At 41.3% G+C, this 22,822-nt stretch overlaps 1 protein-coding gene across 1 annotated transcript in view; it reads right to left on the bottom strand.

The window, feature by feature from the left end:
- Positions 1-4,390: 4,390 nt before the first annotated feature.
- The window catches only part of CADM3 (cell adhesion molecule 3), a 251,125-nt gene continuing 232,693 nt past the window's right edge, over positions 4,391-22,822 (bottom strand). Inside the window, exons 7-9 of the mRNA XM_075844879.1 lie at positions 20,161-20,333; positions 7,405-7,530; positions 4,391-5,798 (exon numbers count right to left, since the gene is read on the bottom strand). Of these exons, the coding sequence (XP_075700994.1) occupies positions 5,680-5,798; positions 7,405-7,530; positions 20,161-20,333 (418 nt within the window). The 3' untranslated portion in view covers positions 4,391-5,679. The remainder of the gene's footprint in view (positions 5,799-7,404; positions 7,531-20,160; positions 20,334-22,822) is intronic.

Below are 22,822 nucleotides of genomic sequence, written 5' to 3'. Positions count from 1 at the left end.
AGGGGCCAGGATAAAGTGCAGCTTTCACTCTGGCGTATATGGCCCATCCATGTATTACATAGTTGCGCAGATCAGGGGTAATGTATGGCCAGCGGCAGCTTGTTCTGGAATGTTTTTGATTTTCTATACAGTCAATACATTTACATTAATACATTCTCAAAAACATTTAAAAAATTCCTTTCTCTGGTATCTGTTGCACTACTATCTGTTATTAATTATTACTTTAATAGTATTTTGCCCAACGTATCTTTGCTGCAGCCAACTGAGCAGCGCTGTGTAATACATAAGGCAGCTCTGTCTCTCTCTCTCAGAGCAGGAAATCTCAGCATTATCAGATGCACAAATCAGCAAATGAGTTTCATGCAGCCAATCAGAGACCTGTGAACACAGCAATATCTTCTCTATTCGTGTGCAGATTCCTAGAAGTTGAAAAAGCTGGTACTTAGAAGACACAAAAACTAAATGTTGTCAATGTCATGTATAAGATCAAAAATTCTGCCACACTTGTGCATGTTCTTAGCCTCAAACAGAGAATTATTTGTCCAAAGGCCCCTATACCCTGGTATTGAAGCTCAGTCCCATTCTAGTAACTGGGGCTGAGCTGCAACACCAGACACAGCCTTTGGACAAAAGTGGCGCTGTTTATAGAAAAAAGTTATATATATCTAACATAACTTAATATATACAGTATATCTAACAATAGGGTATATAAGAGACTTGTCAACTGATTACAATAAATCATCATAATGAGGCAGATATTCATTTTTAAAGACAATGTGGCACAGGGCGGTAAATATCACATAGATATGTAATACTACTTACCGGTATACGACAAATTATTCCAGGCTCCGACCATGTATATGAAGACTGCCCTCGCATGGGATTACTAGTCAGTCTTATAACTGGCTGTGCCATCCAACCTCACGGAGGTCCTCTAAGCAACCTTTGGTGCCCGTCCTTGTAGGAGCACTTATATGGTATGAATGCTTAAAGGGGTTCTTCAATCACTGATCACATGACATGGTGGGAGTTTAGGAGTGGTCACTCATTCTGATCTACTGTCAAAAAATACTCATAATCAAGGGGTTGTATGAGATTAGAAAATTGGATCTGCTTTTTTTTCTCCTCCCAGAAATAGCGCCACTGTGGCTAATAGGATGGGTCTGGTATTACAGCTCAAAGCCTGGGTAGTCTGATCCTACGGGCCTTAGCTCCTTCCTTACATCTGTGTGCCCACTTCTTGCTTACATACAGACAGTAGAAGAGGTGGTAGAGGGAGTGAAGTAAAAAGACTGCAGGATGAGACTTTACACAGGGTTTGAGTACAGCCTGTAACCATAGAGACATATAGGTCTGCATAGGAGCTGTATACACAAAACATTCAGATTTTTAATGTCCATAGTTTTTTCATGTTTTATTTGAGACCGCTATAGTGAGAGGTTCTTCAATGATAGGCTGCTTCTCCATGTTCCCTCAATTTTGGTAACAGAGCCCACCGGCTTTATACAGAATATTATACAATAGTGTTTTATAGTGGGTTTAGTGCTGGAAGTTACAAGCCAAATGTAAAGGATCTGCCAGGCACAGCGGGGTTAACACCCATAGGTAATCAGTCGGCACCTGAGTCTATGCCTCTGAGACTGACTCCAGCTTCCACCACTCAGGCTGGCAGGCTTAGGAGTGGGAGAGCCTATCGCAGCCTGGCCAGACTCAGCTAGCTCCCGCCCTCTGTCTATTTATACCTGCCTTTCCTGTTCCTCCAGTGCTTGTGATTCTTCTCGTGTGGTTTCCTGGCCCAGCTACAGCTCCTGACTTTTTGATCCTGCTCCATACTGACCCTGGCTTACTGACTACTCTTCTGCTCTGCATTTGGTACCTCGTACACTCGAGGTTTGACTCGGCTCGTTCACCTCTCTTTTTGCTCACGGTGTTGCCGTGGGCAACAGCCCCATTTCCCTTAGCTTTGTGTACCCTTGTCTGTTTGTCTCGTGCACTTACTGAGCGTAGGGACCGCCGCCCAGTTGTACCCCGTCGCCTAGGGCGGGTCATTGCAAGTAGGCAGGGACAGAGTGGCGGGTAGATTAGGGCTCACTTGTCCGTTTCCCTACCCCTATCATTACACCAAATACCTGAAAATCCTCTACTCACGTGTCCTAATGTCAACAGTAATTGCCAGTAATGGACATTGTGTGGATCCAAACCACCATCCATATTAATGTTTTCAATGACTGCTGCTATTCAAGCCAGTGAAGATGTGAACATTGATGTGGATGGTCATTGTGATCCATAATATGGAGGGTCGGATGATGGTTACTTGAGGCCACTGGCCAAAAAATTTGATGGGGTTCCCATCCCAAGTCTGAAACCCAGAACCCACCTGACCCCCTATAGCATATATAATAGATGTGGCCATAGATGAGCAGATAGATGAGCTAGTGACTCCCTTAAAAGAGAGATTCAGGTGCATGCGTGGTCACCTCTCCTCAGCTTGATAGGATCAGCGAACATCCATCAGGGGATCCCCGGTTTCATACAGAACTTTTAGATTTTTCTACAGGACTTCACTTCTCAGTGTTGGTCCCTAGGTCAAAAATACCTACTTAAAGGAATTGAATTAGATAGATAGATAGATAGATAGATAGATAGATAGATAGATAGATAGATAGATAGATAGATAGATAGATAGATAGATAGATAGATAGATAGATAGATAGATATGAGATAGATAGATAGATAGATAGATAGATAGATAGATAGATAGATAGATAGATAGATAGATAGATAGATAGATAGATAGATAGATAGATAGATAGATAGATAGATAGATAGATAGATAGATAGATAGATAGATAGATAGATAGATATGAGATAGATAGATAAATAGATAGATAGATAGATAGATAGATAGATAGATAGATAGATAGATAGATAGATAGATAGAACTGGCCTGGGCAATGAGGGTAGTTGGTGGAGGCAGTCTAGGACCCCTAGGTAAAAGAGGCCCTGTGTAACATAGTCCTTGTGCCCTCCCTCTAATCCAGCCCTGACCCTATGACAAAGCTAAACAATCCAAAGAACAGGCAGGAAGTGTTATCATGAAGACTAAATAACAAACTTCAGGATTTAGGCCTGTAACTAATAGCACTAAAAACATGACAAAAAAGAAAACTATTAAAACATTTTTATAACCTTACAATGTTTCTTTTTATAATACTTGGCATACTATCAGCCTTCACTGGCCATGTTACACAAATTAACTTTATTGAGCATCAGTGGACTAACATAGTAATGGAATATTTGTTGAAGAACTAACAGGAAACATGCCACAGAACATACCAGAAAATGGCCACCAAAAGATTATTACATGTCCTTTTCATACTTAACACTCTGGCTTCAAAAAAAGAATGCAACCATTTGGATTCCAGGGTATATACAAATTTAAGGAAGACCCCATGGCTTCAGTAAAGTGGAATGGGCCAGACTAGAATCTTGAGGTCTTTATATCTAGGGCTTCATTCATGAAGACTAGTGCAGGCAAATAATTACTTGCCCCTTATCTGCACTAGTTTTTCTGAGACACTCGGCACGTTTTGTTGTACAGACCTTATAGAAATCCATTATTAAATATAAAAGTGTAAAGATTAACATTCAACACACTCATAGCAGATGGCCATAAACTAGAGGTGTCCATGTATGGACTGTGACTTCAGGAGCTTCACCAGGGCCAGAGTCCATGGGCAGAGAAAGCATCAAGAATTGCTCTGCCTGGGGACTCCGGCCCTGCGGAAGCTTCTGATGTCACTGTCCATATATGGACAGAGACATCATGAGCTTCTCCAGGGCTGGAGTCCCTGGGCAGAGCAGCTATGTAGGAAGCTCCATTGATATGTCCTTCAGAAAATGGCCATATGAAACCCCTAATGTATGGCCAGTTAAAACTGATGTAGACAATGACCCCTGACACCCATTTGCAATGACTGGAGCCGTTCTTTGTTTTTGCCTCAATGACCTGGTCTATTGAGCCTCAAAATTAGTCTGACGCTTGTTTGTGATATCATGGCCATTACCGACTGACCCAATAGATGGGTTGTCCCACTAAGAAGCAACATCTCCTACTACCGCCTGGGCAACAACCTATTTCCCCTCAAGACCGAGCCTAAACCTATAAACACAAGGAAGATGTTTGATCCCTTTTCTGCTTAACCTTAGCCGATATTATTTCTGTTTTTGAGCAATTTTGAGCATTTTTGAGCAATTTTGAGCAATTTCGACATTATGCCGATTCTAAAAGTCCTTAAACATATGTATATATACACATATATAAATATATATTCAGAATATGTGGCGCCAATGGATAAAAAGTACAAAATGATGGACAGTGCAACATTGACACAGCGAAAGAAAATAATTTATGCCAAGCCTGGTACATACATAGTATGACATATTACAGAGATTTATTGGTTAATATCAGTAACTCTGTCAAATGAATGACGCTGTAAGTTCTGTAAAAATGGAGTCCACATCGTAAAACAATAAATCACCTGATGACGCATTCATGTGGTAAATATAATAGGCATGGTGCTTTATAAGAGATTAAATATCACTTATCCAATGGCGATAACTGGGTTGCAACTGAGATTCTATTGCTGACTGTTAACCAATCAGATAACAATATATGTCTTATGACCTCCTCTCTGGAATGGAGGGTTTTGATTGGTTTGTCACTTTCCATTCCATACCATGCTGTTCCATTAAGACCTGGGGTAATAACGTAGGACCAAAAACAATGTAAAACATTATGACACTAAGCAAATAACACTTTGCCTTTTTGTTATTTCTGTGCAAAACCGAGACCCTGATTAGCATAAGCCAACTCGGTTAGGGACACTGACCCGCCTCGAAACAGGGAATTAGCCGGGAGCTCGCTTTTCTTATCCCATTTCCAGACTCCAAAATGTCACTCAACAGCTTACTTGTCAAGTGCATCACTTAACTTTTTCCCGAGGCAGAGCTACGGGTGGCCACCGGCTACAAAAAGGTTGACCATCCAAAACCATCCGATTCTCCGCAATGGTTATAAGGAATCGTAAATGATATAATTTCACAGGTCTTAAAATGGAAGCTTTAATTGTGGCACCTTATAAATTTCTCCCTATGTATTCCTGACAGATAACACTCCGTTCTAGAAAATATCTATCCTACCAGTGTAATTTACCCAGAAAAAAAATAAAAACAAAAAATTATAAAAAAAAAAACACGAAATATTTTTTATATATTTTCCCTCCTCCCCAACATTCCAAAGTAAAAAAAATCAAAAGCAAAAACTTTGTACACGTTGTAAATGAAAAAAAAACAAAAATATCTTAACTCACGATTATTATTTGTTAGAATAGTGCGTTCACCGAAGATATGTAGATTTAAGCAAGCAATTTTTATCTTTTTTAGGAGTTTTTAGTAATAACTTTTATACAAGTTTGTTTTTTAGAAGCATAATCTCTCCGTTCACTGTCCCTTTTTTTCCCGTCCCCTTCTTCTTGCTGTAGCCCTGGTAGAGAGAGTCGTCCACGTCAGATATTCCGAATGTTGGTTTCAATTTTTTCTGCCGCCACTGTTTGGTTTATGTTGTTAACTATGTCTTGATCTTGCTTGTTGTCACATTTTTAGGAGAAGGTGTCGAGCCTATATGAAATATTCCTTTTTGTCGTCAGACCCTCCTTGTCCGCCCTCTGCGTTGATAATGGCAGTGTCTGCATCGGGGGCATCATCTGATCCCTTGGCTTCATGGGTGAGATAGGTCCCTGAAAAAGGACAAATAGACAAAACTGCAACATCACCGTTATCATCCTCACATTTTCTTCATAAAAAGAAAGAGAGAGGGTGGGTCCTAATAAAAGGGGTTGTCCACTATTAAAAAAATGGCTTTCTTCCAAAAACAGCGCCACACTTGTCCATGGGTTGTGTTTGGTTTTGCAGCTTAGCCCCATCTACTTCAATAGAGACGCCATTGAAGTAAACCAGGCATAACCCATGGACAGGTGTGGCGCTGTTTTTGGATAAAAAAACAGCCATGTTTTCTAATCTTGGACAAACCCTTTAAAGGCCTGATGTCTTAGCTTCCGTTTTTGTGATTGATCCATTATGATCTTGATGGATCACATTGACTTAAGATGGGTCCACCCGTTTTTTTTTTCATTTCCTTTTACTGGATGGGCTATGCTACATTATTGGCCATTAAAGGCCGAAAAGAACTAAAGGTGGCGTGGACTGAACCTTACAACAACAATTCTAAGTCTTCTTCATACAGCTAAATGTTATGGGCGGTCAAACATGGGAAGACATTTCTGAGGCATCTGTCCATTATTTGACCTTCATGTGTGCTACTAACAACCACTCTTGACTCCCCCTATAGTCTACACATCGTGATCCGCACAAGATTGTTAGGCTGGTCATACATATTAGATAAAAATTAAACAAACCCGCCAATTTTGGTGGGACCGGTCTACTATCTAACGTGTATGTGTGTGTTCCGATCCTCCGCTAATTTCGGGGGGAAAAATAATTGGATATCCAATTGGATATTGGATATCAACATGCCCGATCCCTTGTTCCGGTGGGAGATAAGCCGCTGCCAGAAGTGTCTAACAGAAGCCTTTTCTCGTCTACTCATTGAAAACACATGCACGCTTGGCCGAGCCGAGAATGCTTGTGAATGGGGGAGTTGGGAGGAAAAGCTGTTTGGCCAGCAGCTACTGCAATGTATGGGCAGCTTTTGATCGGGTCATGTATGGCCCACGCGTATTAAAAAATCTCAACCCAAAATTCCCAAGACCCTTGTACGTTCCAAAAACAGCTAATACAAATTTCAATAATCCTAATTTTTGGGAGGATCAAAGAATTACTGACTTCCCTTGTAGTTGAGAACCCAAAAACGTACATTTTCTGACTATTTATGTAATTTTTTTCTCATTTACATAGCCAGCTAGTGACTAATAGCAGGTGAATTAATTCTATAAACACTTAGGGGGAATTTATTAAACACCTAGTTTTCTTTCTGGCCTAGAAAACTCACAAAAATGTTGTGCCTTTTTCATTTTTATGCCACCTTTGGCACTTTTTTAAAATTGGGCGGAGCTTAGTGGGAGAGGTGGGGTCACCCACGGCCCTACCAATTCACTACACTTTACGCCAGATACTGGCATGATCTATAGCTGATATCTACACCAGCAGATTAGCTGGCGTAGATATATTTTTCTGATGTGCGCTACTTAATAAACTAGGCACATTTTGCTCCATCGTTCTTTATATGAAGACTAGCATAAAGGAAGGCCAGTCTTAGTAAATTCCCCCCCATAGAGTCGCTACCATGTGATGAGTGTGCAGTTAAAGCACTATAGTGGACCTTACCTTTGTGTCTGATCAGGTAGCGTCCCAAGACAATAAGTAGACAGAACAGCAGGAAGGCGATAACTGCTACAACTCCTCCGATAACAGCGTGGTCAATGCTTGACTGGGAGGGAATAGGGCTGGGATCTAGTAGGAGTCAGATAAAAATCAGGAGGATAAAAGAAGTCAATGGCGAATAATTGGGGGGGGAGATAGTAAGATGAAAAGTAGAGGCAAATATTTTAAGTATCATGAAAAATTAAGAAAAAAAGATAAAATATAACAAACAAAATTTGCAGGAAAAAAAAGATGAAAATTTGTAAGCAACACATATTAAAAAAAAGTTATTCACGGGGGAAACAACAGGGAATTCATGCAACGTAATAAGAGCAATGTGTTAATACACCAGTAAACTTCCTTTATAGACTTGGTGAATATTCTACCGTTGTAAGAGCCTTGCTTTATATGCCACCAATACACACAAAAGGCAGCCACGTCGTGGAAAAAGACTGTTATGCCTAATTCCGGGTCCGTGGGAAAGGGGGGGGGGGTGACGCTAAGTGTAATAGTTTTGTTCAGGCTTTTGATAAGGAGGAACTTCACCTAAATGTATTTTATGTAAAATCTGATTACTAATGCAGAATGAGATGGGGAATGGTATGTTGGGATTGATGCCAGGCGGTCATCACAGTGAAAACCCACCACTGAGCTCCTAAACCATTGAAGCCGCCTGGTTGCTAGGAAAACACAATCTAACATGTCAGTAAGCTTGTCCATAGCAACCAGTCTGTCTTAGATTACTAAGGAACTCGAACGGTGCTAAGCTGTAGTACCAGACGCAGCCCATGGACAACTGTGTTTCTCGAAAGAAAGCAGACCCTATTTTCTAATCCCATACAACAACTGTAAAGCCAAATTAGGCAATGTGGTGATATAAGAGACCAAGTACTCAAACCAATCTTTTTCTCTGCCCTATTAATCAGATTTTTGTAAATTAATTTGGCCGGAGAACATCCTGAAAGGTCCTTAAGCCTGAAGAAAGGGATGCAGCTTATAACACATGCATGTTGCTCATTATATAGGGATGTAGGAATATTTAAAACCGCTATATTTCTATAGGGGTGGGAGCATTATCTGATTTGGAGGCCAATCTGCCATGCCACAACACGGCCATTTTGAAGGACTGATAACGTTCATTACAGTATGACCCAACCGGCCCAACTCTAAGTGGAATGAAATTAGGTTTTATGTATGCGTTGTCTTGAGTGACACCTCTTAGAAAATATATAATGGTAGTATATTGGGTAGATGTGACTACCCTTAACCCCAATAATTCGACAAGGAGATGTTTGGTGGGGTCCTTATATTGGATAGTTGCTTGAACTGTCCTGTGCCTTCCTGTGACATGGAGGGAACAAGGTGGTCACTAGTGATTCTCATTCTGCCCAAAAAAACTACTGGTAACCACCTCAATTTCACAGGCAGGCTAGAGTAGCTCTACATTCCCCATATCTCATCTGGATTAACGGCAGTCTCCACTGAATTTCCAGGTTTAATGGATTTACGATTAAATCGAGTAACGCACTTGAAGCTTAAAATACTCCGACTATAGAAGAGACCATCCAGAATTCAGAGGCAACATGCATAAGCTAAAAGTGAAGATAGGGCACCTAAAAAGTAATGGATACCTTGATAAAATGTCTGGGATTCTGCAGGAGGGATGGGAGGTCAGTGTGGTTGACGTCAGACAGCGGGCAGGATAATGGAGGTGACAAAATGGAGGAAGCATGGGGAGGGAAAAATGAGACACGATAAAATGACAAGCAGAGGATTCAGCGGCAGACAATACACTGGTTGCAGCCATTAGTAAAGCAAACTTAACGTGTGTGGTGGCATAGTCACCAGACAACAAGCAACGTTGACCTAGGACAACTCCTATAAACATGCATTTATATGGCAAACAATAAAGAATACACTATAAAATAATCAGACAGACATAGTAAAGTAAAACCGGTATAATCAGCCGTTTTATAATAAAATAACATAATTTATAATAAGACATTCCTTCCAATAGTCGTGTATGGCAGTTAGAGAACAAAAAAGTAAAAAACAAAAATCTTGGACTCGAAATCATCCATTGTCACACAAATCGGCACCCTTCAAACCACTCAAACAATATGGCTGACCTCTTATTATCCTCAGACTAGAGGTTGCTATGGGGATGACAGTGGCAAAACCATTTTCCATTTTCCAGGACTTTGTTCTAGACCCTAACAAAAGCTTCAAAGGCTGTGCAAAGTAGATATAACAGCCTGACGCGTTTCATTTTATATTTTAATTTCTTTTTGATCTGCACTTCTCCCTGTAGTTGACAAACAAGAAGGAAACCTGACAATGGATCTGTCATTGGCAAGTCTCTCAAAGGGTTAACAATACAAGTCTTCCGCATACTCGTGAATGGGAAATCAACAAGACACACGGCATCTGAATAAGTGCGTTCAATTACATTAGGAATTCACATTTTTCAGGTTGGCGGTTATAAATAGAAAGAAATATATTTCCCGCCCACGTAATCCATGTATTTGTGCTCTGTAGGAAGCCAGAAAAGCTGATAAGACTTGTGAACCTTTCACATGGAAGCTGTGATGGTTAAAGAATTGCTGAGTAAAAATGGGCCATTGTTAAACTTCTGCGAGGAAAAGACGGAAGAGGAACGCCGCTTCAATGTTTATGGACAGTCTCTGAAATACAGGCAATAATCTGGTGAGTCATTTCGCAAGGTGGAAGGAGGTCCTCGGCTATTTCACTTAGTAAATAGATCCTACAAAACTATGTCTTACCCGCAGAGTGTTGCCTCGGAAAATGCAATGACTAGATTAAGATAACGTAAAGTACTACAAACCGTCATATCCTGCCTATAGAAGGATTATCGTGCTCTACTTTAGAATGGTCCTCTGCCGGAAGGTATTTTGCTCATGGACATCTCGGTCCTCGGACTGGTAGACACCGTTGGCACCACAAGAGCTTTAAAATCAACTTGTGATATCATGAACTTCTGGTCAACAGACACACCATATATTCTCATAGAGGACCTAATTCCTTAACCCGAAAAAAATTCAAACCGTGCATGGCCACCCATGTCAGGAGAACTTTTAAGATGGCTACAGACTTGCTATGGTAGTAGATGAGCTGACTTTGTCAATGCAGAAGGTCTGTAAGTTGTTGGTTGCCATCAAAATAATGTTTGCCTAATCCTATGTGCTATTATTTTTCAATCAAAATACCCTTTTTTTTTTTTTTTTAAATTTGGGTAAAATTACCGAATTGCTTGCTATAAGGGCACTTAACTCACTGCTTAAAGTGTAAAAAAAAATGTAAAAAACTTTTGACATGTCAGAAGTTTTGATCGGTGGAGGTCAGAACACTAAGACCGCCAACGATCGATAAAACAATGCGGCAGAAGCGCTCTGGTGAGCACTGTGCCACTTTGTTTCTGATCGGTTTTCCTCAGAGTGGTGTACGGGCTCAATAGAAAGTCTACACTGCCCGCTCGGTTTTCCGAGGTAACTGATCAGAAACTAAGCGGCACAGCGCTAACCTGAGTGCTTCTGCCGCTTTAGTGATCAGTGGGGGTCTCAGTGCTCGGACCTCCACCGATAAAAACTTCTTACATGTCACTATGACATTTCAAAAGTTTTTTTTAACAGTTTAGTTACAGTTTAACTTAAACCTAGCTTAAAGGGGGGGGGGGTGGTATCCGCTTTGGACAATTCTTTTTTGTTAGATGTATGCAATCCTAGATGAGGGTCTCTTATCTATTAACACTAAACCCAACAAGTTTGGACAACCTTTTGCTTTCTCAGTCAGAAGCTGAAAGGAAGGTCTCACCATTGAAAGTCCCTGAAATTAGATATTTGTGACAGGACAGCCATGTTTATTTTCGAAGGATAACAGGTCCCTTATTGTTATTCCTTGAAAGGTTCGGAAAACATGATTAAGTGGGTAGTCTGACAGATAGCCCATAGCCAATGCGAGATGTCTTATGAGTCCAGTAAATGTTATTTAAAGGGGTTGTCCTTTAGCAGGTTCCCTTGATAATAAGATGATCACAAAATATCTCCCTGCTGTGACCCACAGCGGTTAGCTGTAATCTGTGGGGAAAGCTAGCAGTAAGTGTTCATGTTCAGTTTCCCTACAGCGCCACCACAGGGGACACTAAGCATTACACAGTGCCCATTCAAATCAATAAGTTATCTGTCTAATGCAGGACAGGACAGGTCCTCCAGAGCAAGACTACACTCTTTGTAGTCACTCTCCCCTCTGGCCAAGAGATGATGATCCTAAACTTGGGACCCCTCTATTAACTCAGAATTCCCTAATAGGATATATAAAAATTTATTTTCTAAACTAGACTACTCCTTTGATGCTGTCATCCAACCGAATTGCCTTTGGGACAACCAAAAGTAATAGGAGTCATCTAATGGGGCTTCCAGTGACAAAAGTCCTAATAGCCGTATGGCACAACATGGCCCTAGGCATCATCTACAATCTCCAAAAAACCCAACGTACTATTAGTCACTTCACTGCAGAGGGTTAAGCCAGAGTCGCTATAAATTCCAGCATAATAACTAACACAATCCTTACCCATTAAAAAGGCATTTTCCTATGGCGCCCTCCCTTACATTTCTGGCATTGATTTTCTGGAGGGGGCAGAAATAACTCTTTAAATTAAACAATTGTTGGACAAATTAAATTCTGAAAGCACTCGCAGGGAAGTGCTATTAATCGATGCCAACTTCTTGCTGTTTAATACACAAACGTATTCAAAGAAAAGAGGTTTTATTCTCTTGATTAGCAGCGAAACGGGAAACTGAGCCGGAGGAAATTGATTAGGTCCGTATGATGATCGTCGCGCTGTTTATAATTAGAAGAATCAGGGAGATAGGACGGAGGAGCCTGGGTCTGATCTAATGGGATTTTTGTTTTGGTTTGATAACCCAAATGGGTTCCTTTATCAAGCCAAAACACAACGGGAAAGCAGTGATACACATAATATTGGCTGGAGATTCGGGCTTGAGGCGGGTACACGTGTTTGATTAAAGACGGTGTTAGTTCATGACATCTCAGACCCAGTACAAGGAGAAGAATGAAAAATGGAACCTAATTAGAAATAATTTGTTATATTACCCAATTACATGCCGCATTAACCACTATGTCTATGGTCTTTATAGTTTGTTTTACTGATCACTAAATTTGTTCTTTTAATTATAGTAATTTTTAACGTTCGAATTTGCTATATTATCTCTCTATAACGCTATCTCCATATAGCACCTTCTAGAAGACCGAGCATTACAGTATAGAAGCTTGTTTTAGAGGAGATCAACTACTCACTACTCATCGTTTCGATTGACATCTGCTTTTGGACAACCCTTATTAAAGGACCATGTCTATCATTCTAACTGGACTGTTATGTTGTCTACTCAAGACTCCTTGTAGCTTAAAGGAGTTGTCCACTTTAGAAAATCCCAACTTGTGAAGGTCCGGCGCCGATATGGGCTGTCAAAACAAGCGCCAATCAACCAGACAGCTCGTTGATCGGCGCTCGATTGCTCCTTTCACAAGGAGCTATGATCAGTAAAGTATGGGGGACGAGCGATTGTTACTACGATCACTGGTCCCCATATATTTCCATCATGTCGGCAGCACATCTCCCAGTTTACGGGAGATGTGCTGCCTACAAAGATAATATTTATTGCTGCATAAACGAACAGGTCAGCCGAAAACGAGCGCTGATCGTTTCCTTGTTTACACAGGGCAATGATTGGGAATGTTTGCCAGATCATTGGCCTGTGTAAAAGGGCCTTTAGTGGAGTTTCTTGACAATAAGCTGATCAGAAAGTGTCCCCCTGCTGCTCAAATCCCCAGAGATCAGCTTTAAACAGTGGGTTTAATTTCCCTGCAGCGCCATCACAGGGGAACTTAAGCATTACACAGTGCTAATTCAAATCAATGAGTTGTCTATGTAATGCAGGACAGGACAGGTCCTCCAAAGTGAGAAAGACAATCTCCAGTCTGGCCAAGGGATGATGATCCTGAACAGAGCTTTTCTGACTACCTATAAGAAGGCCACTGGGCAGAACTTACTTTTGCACCCAAAATAGGATGACTTAATAATTGAGCACCACATAATTTCATGGTAATTTGAGCTAGAACATAGTTCTTCCAGATTTGTTAATACTATTATCTCCAGCAGCTCAGCCTAAATGTACTAGTGCTCAGGAGCCTAAAACATCTAGTTGGGTAAGAACGGGATTCCTTGCGGGAAACAACCATAATAGGTTAGACACACGCTCTACTTCGAAATGGGTTGTTCTAATCCACTGGTTCTTGGGATGACCTTACATATTATAAACTGGCATTTCGATCTTTAAGTACAAAAATTTGACATAAAACTAACATTTTCTTAACTAAAATTATATTTTTTTAAAGAAAAATGTATTGTAAAATAGAGTCAAATATTACAAATGTTTCTACCATTGGAAGAAAATTACTATTCATTCATCCATAAAGAAGAAGTGGGACTGTGACAACTCTCTCTATTGGTTTTTATGGTGACTCTACCGAAATGTTAAAACAGATACACAGGAAATCAAAATCCGACATGGCCAAAAGTAAGTTACCATCCTTTAGGCTTGTGTGTGGATGGTTGGCCATGGAAACCCAATCCATGAAGAGTTCTTGACGTAGCCTCCAGAAGCCACATTGAAATTGAAATGTGGAAGGAAGCTTTCTACAAACTACATGCTGCAATCCCATTCAACGAGCTTATGTGGCCATAACTTTATGAGTTGTTTTCCAGTCATCACAGCAAAACTTCCGGATGACCAAGGCAGCTTTACTATAGCAGAACTTTGGTTGACATCTTGGAATGTTGAAAGCTCCTCAAAGCTCTTAGTTATCGTTACCATTTGTTGACGGAGATTGCATGGTTGTATGCATGTCTTTATGGTCCTCTCTTAGCTTGACCAAACTGGTCAAATCCAAAAAGCAGAAAGCATTTCTATATACTTTTGGTCGCATATTTTAGCAATAACCAAATTATCTACTTGAGGTGTACAGTAATAATTTATTAAAGAAAAGGTTCCCCTTAAAAAAATCTTCTGACTTGTCACTGAGACATATTAGATGTCACCAGTGGTGGTCTGTGCCCTGTGATCCTCACCAATTGCTAGAACAAAGGGGTCGTTATGCACTTCCGTGTACTTTGCTCTTCCATCTTTTGTCTCAGAGATCTAAAGATCTCCAAGTCTAAAGATGCCCATAGACTTTATATAGCTGTCAGCCGAACACTCGTTCGGTTTGACAGCCGATCCTCCCAACTCCACCACAAACATGCAGAGGCTTATCTCGCACTGGAACAAAGACTGACATCCACCATGCCGGATCCTTCTTTTCCAGACATCTAATGTCTGGAAAGAGCCAGGAGACCACATATTCATTAGACAGTCGGACAATCTCACCAAAATCAGTAGGTTTGTGCGACTTTCATCGAATATGTATGGGCACATCTCTCAGAAGAGTGCCGAAGACCGTTCCTTCTAGCCCCCGACGGTCACAAGGATCAGAATCTCACCCATGACATCTTCTGACCTTGCTCAGTAACATGTCAGAAGATGTTTCAAGGTAACCTTGACTTTAATCATAATTTTAATAAAGACGGATAATGTCGATCTAAAACCAACACCCTCATGACTTCACACAAAAAGTTTTTACCATAAAAAAGGCTTCACCCCATATCTATATATTTATGTGTGGAAGTTTGATCATATTTCAGGTTCAGCGGTCCTTTATCTGTTGTGTTATTTCCTATAGCCGTGCTGTTGTTCTCTAAAAAGTATTAAAACATATAAATTTCCACAGCGCTAACGGCTTTAGATGTAAAAATGGATTTATCGATAAACAAATGACAATATCTGAACGCGATGCGGTGAGCAGACTTCGGTACTACGTCTTGTGCGCAAGGAATTCATATCATTGCTATATTTTTTCTGCAAAAACACAATTATTCGAACATTCGTGATCTATTGTACAACTCAGACAATCTTATTATTTTCAAGTAATGGTTGCATTTTTGGGCCATTATCTTGTTTTTGTTCTGTAATTGTATAAATTGTGTTTCTAGGTGAAGTATTAAAAGCTGAAAAAAAACAAAAACATTCGTAAAATAAATGTCTGGGGTAAACACCATTTTGTTTTTCTTAATTCAAAAGGGTCAAATAATTTGTGGTGATCAATTTTTTTAATATATCTCTATAGCGGTTGGAGCTCTGTTTTTCTGACACAGTGCTCCAAATACCCTACAGCTTTTCCCTGCACAGTTCCCTGATCCTCATTCTCAGTTACGGTGGGGGTCATGGCAGTCGGCCCCAACCGATCAGAAAGTGATGGCGTATCACTAGGACAACCAGGACCCCCACGACCCTGAGATTGAAGGTGTCGCAGCGTGCTTTAGAGCTGCATCCAATTTAAACGTTTTTCCTTGCACAGTTCACAGGTCCTCATTCTCAGTTATGGTGGAGGACCTAGCAGTCGGGCCCCAACTGATTAGAAAGTGATGGCATATCACTAAGGTAGTTAGAAGCCCCCGATCCTCATCCACAGATATGGTGGGGTTCTTGTCAGTGGGGCACCAACTCATCAGAAAGTGATCAGAAAGTGATGGTATATCGCTAGTATAGCCAGGACCCCAGGATCCTCATCCTCAGTTATAATGTGGTTCCTGTCAATTGGGCCCCAACTCATCAGAACGTGATCAGAAAGTGATGGTTTATTGCTTGGATAGCCGGGACCCCTGATCCTCATCATTCGTTACAGTGGGGTTTCTGTCAGTCGGGCCCCAACTCATCAGAAAGTGATCAGAAAGTAATGGTAGATTGCTAGGATAGCCGGGCCCCAACTCATCAGAAAGTGATCAGAAAGTGATGGTATATCGCTTGGATAGCCAGGACCCCAGGATCCTCATCCTCAGTTATAATGGGGATCCTGTCAATCGGGCCCAAACTCATCAGAACGTGATCAGAAAGTGATGGTTTGTTGCTAGGATAGCCGGGACCCCCCGATCCTCATCATTCAATACAGTGGGCTTTCTGTCAGTCGGTTGGACCCCAACTCATCAGAAAGTGATCAGAAAGTAATGGTAGATCGCGAGGATAGCCGGGCCCCAACTCATCAGAAAGTGATGGTATATTGCTAAAATAGCCAGGACCCCCACGATCCTCATCCTCATTTACAATGGGGTTCCTGTCAGTCGGGCCCCAACTCATCAGAAAGTGATGGTATATCGCTAGAATAGCCGGGATCCCCCCTGATCCTCATTCTCAGTTACGGTGGGATTCCTGTCAGTTGGGCCCCAACTGTTCAGAAAGTGATGACATATCCTAGCGATATGCAACCACTTTCTGTGATGGGAATAACCCATTAAATCCTCAGGAAAACAGCAGAGCCGGGAGGATATACGACGGCACACAGAGTCCCCTAGTACGGAGCCGCAGGGACTCCGTGTGCTGCTGCACGGTGCTCTATGATGCTTAATACCTTAATAATATGGCACACGATGGAGCTTCCCATAATTTTTTTGTTTCGGTCAGCTTTGTACAGAATGCGGAGTCACACAATGTTACGGTAGGACGCCGTGCGCATCTATAGCTGCCCTCTTACGATCATGTGCCCATGGAGCCTTGGAATTACGTGTTTTTTTTTTTTAAAAAGTCACTAAAGCCACTCAAAGGTTTTTGAAATGCAGAATTTTTTGTGTATAGCAACATCAAATTATTGAACAGATTAAAATGATAAACACCGTCTATTTCTGGAGTCAAATATTTAATCCGAGCTTGACATATTCACTACTAATTAACACGTGCAATGAAATAATTATTTAATAAGCCGGTGTTTCATGTCTCCATCATAACTACAACACTTTGCAGAAATATTTCTTCCTGATCTTTATGTAACCTCGTATGATAAGACTGTTTCTAAACTTATGAATATTCAGGGAGATTGCTCATTCAGACTCCCTATCTTTTGATGCTTTGTTTGGCTAACGATGGCAGTATAATTAGTTTAAAAAGAGATAATGAGAAAGAATGATAATTACCAGGCAACATTAGAATTAAGCGGATCAGGAGAAATAAGAATTGGCTTGCAGGATACAAATGACGGAGAATCGACTTTGAAAAATGCAGAATTTTTGGATTCGGTTGTCAACTGGGAAAAAGGGGCGGCCAGAGACGAAAATCCATTTCTTGAGGTTTTCGACGCCCGTTAAGTAGAATCTTGTTTTTTTTTTGGGTATAAAATCGTTATCATTTTTTTTTTTTTTGAGACAATGGAAGAAGACTGATGAAAATCAGTGACGTGAAGAAGGACACTGAGAGGAGGAGGGAGAGATAAATAGAAAGCGGAAGCTGGCCAGGAGATAAAGGACAGACTGGGAATAGAGCATTGCATAACGGAGAAGGTCCGACCTTGTACCTGTGATAAGACTCTGAAGCAGAAAGCAACCGGGGATTAAGCGATTGTCTGGGATCTGTCGCTACACGGATTTTATCCTGTCCTGTTGTATTCTTATTTTAATTTTGCCTCCCCCTCGGTGGTGCCAGAGACTATGGCAGAGGGTTAGCCTTTATTTTGTCTGAAAGCTATAGAACATTTGCAGCCTTTTCAGCCGAGACTGAAGTGGAACGGCTCTTTTTATGTTGGTTATACAGATGAACATTGATTATAATCATAAGGGTTTGAGAGACCAGAGATAAAGGCATTGCAAAAACATCTATAATGTGATTCCAGGCAGTCATTTTTAACCTTTTTACCATGTTGGAACCTCGGAAAAACAACCCCATCCCCACTGATTTTGTCTTCCAGGGAGCACCTAACAAAGTCTCCAGGAGCTCCTGAGTTCCGTTGGCTCCTGGTTGGGAAAATTCGTTCTAGAGGTTCACAGGTCTCTTATAAAAATATGGTTTGACACACCCTATTAGACGATCAGGCAAGAATCAGCCTATGTATTAAAGCCTATGTCAATATCCCTTTCTGATCGGTGGGGGTCCAACTAAAACCCCGATTGATCCCTTAGAACGAAGAGGCACTGTTTAAAACGGCATCCCTTTCAGAGAGTGGCACTACCTTGACTTGAATGGGACCGTGCCGCAGTGTCCTGCACATCAGGCGGCCATGAGTCGGCTGTGCAGGAAAAAATATTGAAGGGACGCAGTGCTAAATCCGCCCAGTGGCCTCTTCATTCTCAGAATCAGTGGGGGTCCTGGCAGCTGAACTGCCACCGATCAGACAACTATCGTATATCTCAGTGACATATCATTGGTGCAACCTGTATGTCTGCACAGGGGCCCAGTAGGGCGAGGACCCACTGCCAACTTAAAAGCAGCTTCATACTGTCTATTGGATTGCAGGTAAGGAACTGAGATAATGACAATGGTTCAAAATTATTGGTGGATTGTCACCTTTGATAGCTGTTGGCCGAACACTCGTTTGGGCGACAACTCGATAACTATTCCTCCCGAGCCCCCATAAACATGCACACTCAGCTCGGCCAAGCGTGCATGTTTATTTCACTAGGAAGAGGGGATTAAGCCGCTGAAAGATACCTTTGCCAACAGCTTGTCTCCCACGGGAATAAAGGTTGAAATCCAACATTACTGATCCGTCTTTGCCCCGACATCGGGGAGAGTCAGGACACCCCACATACACATTAAGGGTCGGCTGGTCCAGTTGAAATCAGTGGGTTCAGCCAACGTTATTCTAATTTGTATGGGCATCTTTCGAAGGTCTATGGAGTCAAAATGTTTATAAAAAAAAAGCTGCTCAAACCAAAATAGGTCATTAATGAGAATTTAGAAGAAATGGGACAGCGATTTTCGTTTTTTTGTGGCCATCTTTAAATTATTCAAGGAGGTCACAGTCAAATGTAATCTCATTCAGCTACCTAGGTATATAAGTGAATGAGAATGCAATGTTATGGCCCTTTACACCATCACGCCCAACTGACTGTACAGTGAAGCCTTACACTTAGTGGTGGTAGCTATATTCGGGTGATGCAGTGAACCTACTGAAATGGATCGCCTGGAGAAACGGTGACTTCAACAATACCTTAAAACCAATTATTATTAAAAGTGACATCCCGTAACCACAAGTCATCATAGTCAAGAGATTGGAGTGGCAGTAATAAGTATGTCACAAACTTTTTTATTTTCTTATCTGGGAAACCTTTTAAGTATATATTAATAGGCTAGGGAAAAAAATACTTAAAGGGTTGTCTCCGCACAGTCAACTGCTGTAATATTGGGCGGGGGCATCTGGTACGGTTTCCGTCACTCTCAGCAAACAGTTGATTTCGTTTTAAGGAAGCAGCGGACAGCTACACAATTTTCCTGCAGCGGCCACTTCAGGTGAAATGTAGTATTGCATGGCGGCCATTCAGATGTAATACAAGGACCACTCAATATCGACAGAGCAGGGCCCCCTCCTACAGAGCGTCTCTTCATTCTGGTTCATAGATGGCGGTCTTGTGCAGGGGACTCCTCCTTATGACGTCCATATGTCCCTAATAGGGCATATGGACAGAGGTTGACTTCTTGACTTAGTGTCTTGACTATATATGAAATTAGGATGTCTATCTTCAGACAGCACATAAGGTACGAACACTTTAACACATATATATACGATGGCTAAATCATTGCCAAGTAAAACGAAATTTGCTCTTACCATTGACATCCAGTTTGTATTCTGCCGTATAATCACCCAGGAGGTTCGATACGTGGCACATGTAGGTGCCACTGTCACTTTTGTTGAGGTTTTGAAATACCAGGCTGTTGTGATCGGTGATTGCTGTAGTTGGCAGCTCGCCGCTCTTGCGTCGCCATAAGTATGTGAGTGGTCTGAAAAAGGACAAATGCGTTAAATGTCATCACAAGCGATGAAGTAAACTATAGGGAGTTATTATACACAATCTAGTGGATTTGTGGGAGGAAAACACCCAGAAAAAAAAACTGTACCCTGTTATTATGCTATAGTTTAATTCCATTAGTCAGGATTGCAATTGTTCAGAGTTTAGGACCATTGTAGGCCAGACTAAAGGAATTTAACTACACGGTAGAAGGTCGAGCTTGTACTTAGGATGGAAGCCACACTATGTTGTATGGACAACACATTTCAGTCCCTCCCACAGTATCTCTATTGATTTCTGGTCAGAATTTTTATAAAAATATTTTAAAAAAAAGTTCTTCAGATGGTACTTTGCTTTTTGGATCATCCCCCACCCCCCCCCCATACTTATTCTTCAGATTCTGGACATTTCTTCCAATAACGTTGACAAGTTATGAGGTATCAAAGAATCCCCATCCCATCATCCATGTCACCACCATGATAAAAGGCATTCTCGACTTTGGACAATCCCTACTTGTTAGAAGGGACCCCTAGCGGTCAACTGTAATTTGTGGGGAAACCTGGAAGTAAGTGTTCAATTTCCCTGCAGCGACACAATAGCAGAAATTAAGCCCTTCACGCTTTATCACGTACATGTACGTCACAGGAAGGGTCCGCTTTCGGCATGCCGATGTACATGTACTTGATGGTTAGCATGCGGGAACAGGGGCTTTGCCCGCGCATCCTTCCTGGGAGTCCGGTCGTGACTAACAGCGGGGCTCTTGCTGCAACAACCAGAATCAGAGGTAACTCCGATCCCAGATGTTTGATAACTTAAATGCGGCGGTCAATAGAAAAAAACAGTGGTTTGACAGAGTGAGGGGGGGGGGGGGGGCTCCTATAGACTGCCTGTTAGTTTTACAGTGACAGGCAGTAATGCTTTAGTATCAAACGATACGCTTTGTGAAGTCTCCTAGTGGGCCCCAAAAAATTAAAAAATGTCAGTAAAAATAAAGTTTATCAAAAAAAAAAAGTGCATACCTATACATATTTGCTATTGCCCTATTTGTACCGACCCATAGAGTGAAAGTAACATGTGACCTTGTTCCTATCATAAAATGATGAACAGTGACCTGAGCTGAAGTGATGGAGGCCTTCCGTTTTTTTAGATATTCTTCTAGGATGTTTTGTGACACACTGAATGAGTTTTTGCTGTAACCATGGGGTCATTTACCAGGGCCGATCCTGCAAATATTCATCACTGCTCCAAATTTTCTTCACTTGGAGATACATTATCTCACGGTGGTTTTTTGGAGTCCCAGGACCTTTTAGAATAATATTTTTCGGAGACCTCTTTTTCTCATCTCTTCTGGACCACAAAGAAAAAGTTCATGCTCGAATACCCAACAACGTTTGTAAATTAACGCCATTGAGGATCAAATTCCTCCGCCATGCATTAAAGCATTAAAATGGGTCAGAGGACCTCTCACCTCCCCCGACACGTCTGTTCTAGTAAATAATTGTATTCCCAATGAAAAAAAAAAAATCTAAAGGATCTTTTCTTAGAACTCTGTTATCCCTCCTAGAAATGTACGAATAAATTTACAACTGGGTGTTACCAATCAAAGGGGTGTGTCCCTGACAAGTCTCACTCTGTCATCACTGATTGGTCACTGTCAGAGTCTGTATAGGGACACACCCCCTAACTGGGAACACCCAGTTGTCAATGTATTCATACATTTCTAAGAGGGATAACAGAGGAACGGTACAACACAGATTTCTAAGAAAAGGTGCTCCAGAATTGTTGTTTCATGGGGAATACAATTATTTACTAGAACTGACATTTCAGGAGAGGTGACCGGTCCTCTTTAAATTCGCTATCGGCAACTGAAGTACAAAAAAGGAGTGGGCCACAATGAACAGGAGCCAAACAGGCCTTTAATAATGTCATATGCCTTGATAACACTTTATAATAGACAGATATTACGCACGGTTCATGCATTACATGACCCAATTTAAGCAGGAGGCTTCGATTCGGGATTTCCCTTCTATTTAATTAACCTGTACTCATTTAATTAATGGATGTACTGTACGCTACAGACTTACTATCTGCTAATTACTGAAGCCCCGGTGAATTATATAATAAAAGTAGGGACTTCTCAATTCGCACAATAAACTCCAATGGGGTACAGATGACAAATTGACAAAGTAATTGTAGAAGCAAACTAGCAGAGCGGCAATGCTGCAGGACATCACCCCCATATGGGTGGGGCTGTGACAACTTCTTTATTTAAATGTCGCACTTGTATAATCAAAATATCTAGCTGGAAGAAGAGTGGCCTTACTTTGCCTTTCTCTATCACCAGACAGATCTCTTTAAATTATGGTATCAATTAGATGCCATTAGGTGAATGGCCCCCAGAATTCCCGATATGGGATGGGTGAGGCAGGTTGTAAGTAGGGGTATAAATCGCACAAGAAAGATTGGTCCAACCAAAGTCCC

This window comes from Rhinoderma darwinii, chromosome 12 (assembly GCF_050947455.1).
Source record: "Rhinoderma darwinii isolate aRhiDar2 chromosome 12, aRhiDar2.hap1, whole genome shotgun sequence".
NCBI classification, from domain to species: Eukaryota; Metazoa; Chordata; class Amphibia; order Anura; family Rhinodermatidae; genus Rhinoderma; species Rhinoderma darwinii.
The sequence above is the reverse complement of the archived record's forward strand: the minus strand, read 5'-3'. Positions and strand labels throughout refer to the sequence as shown.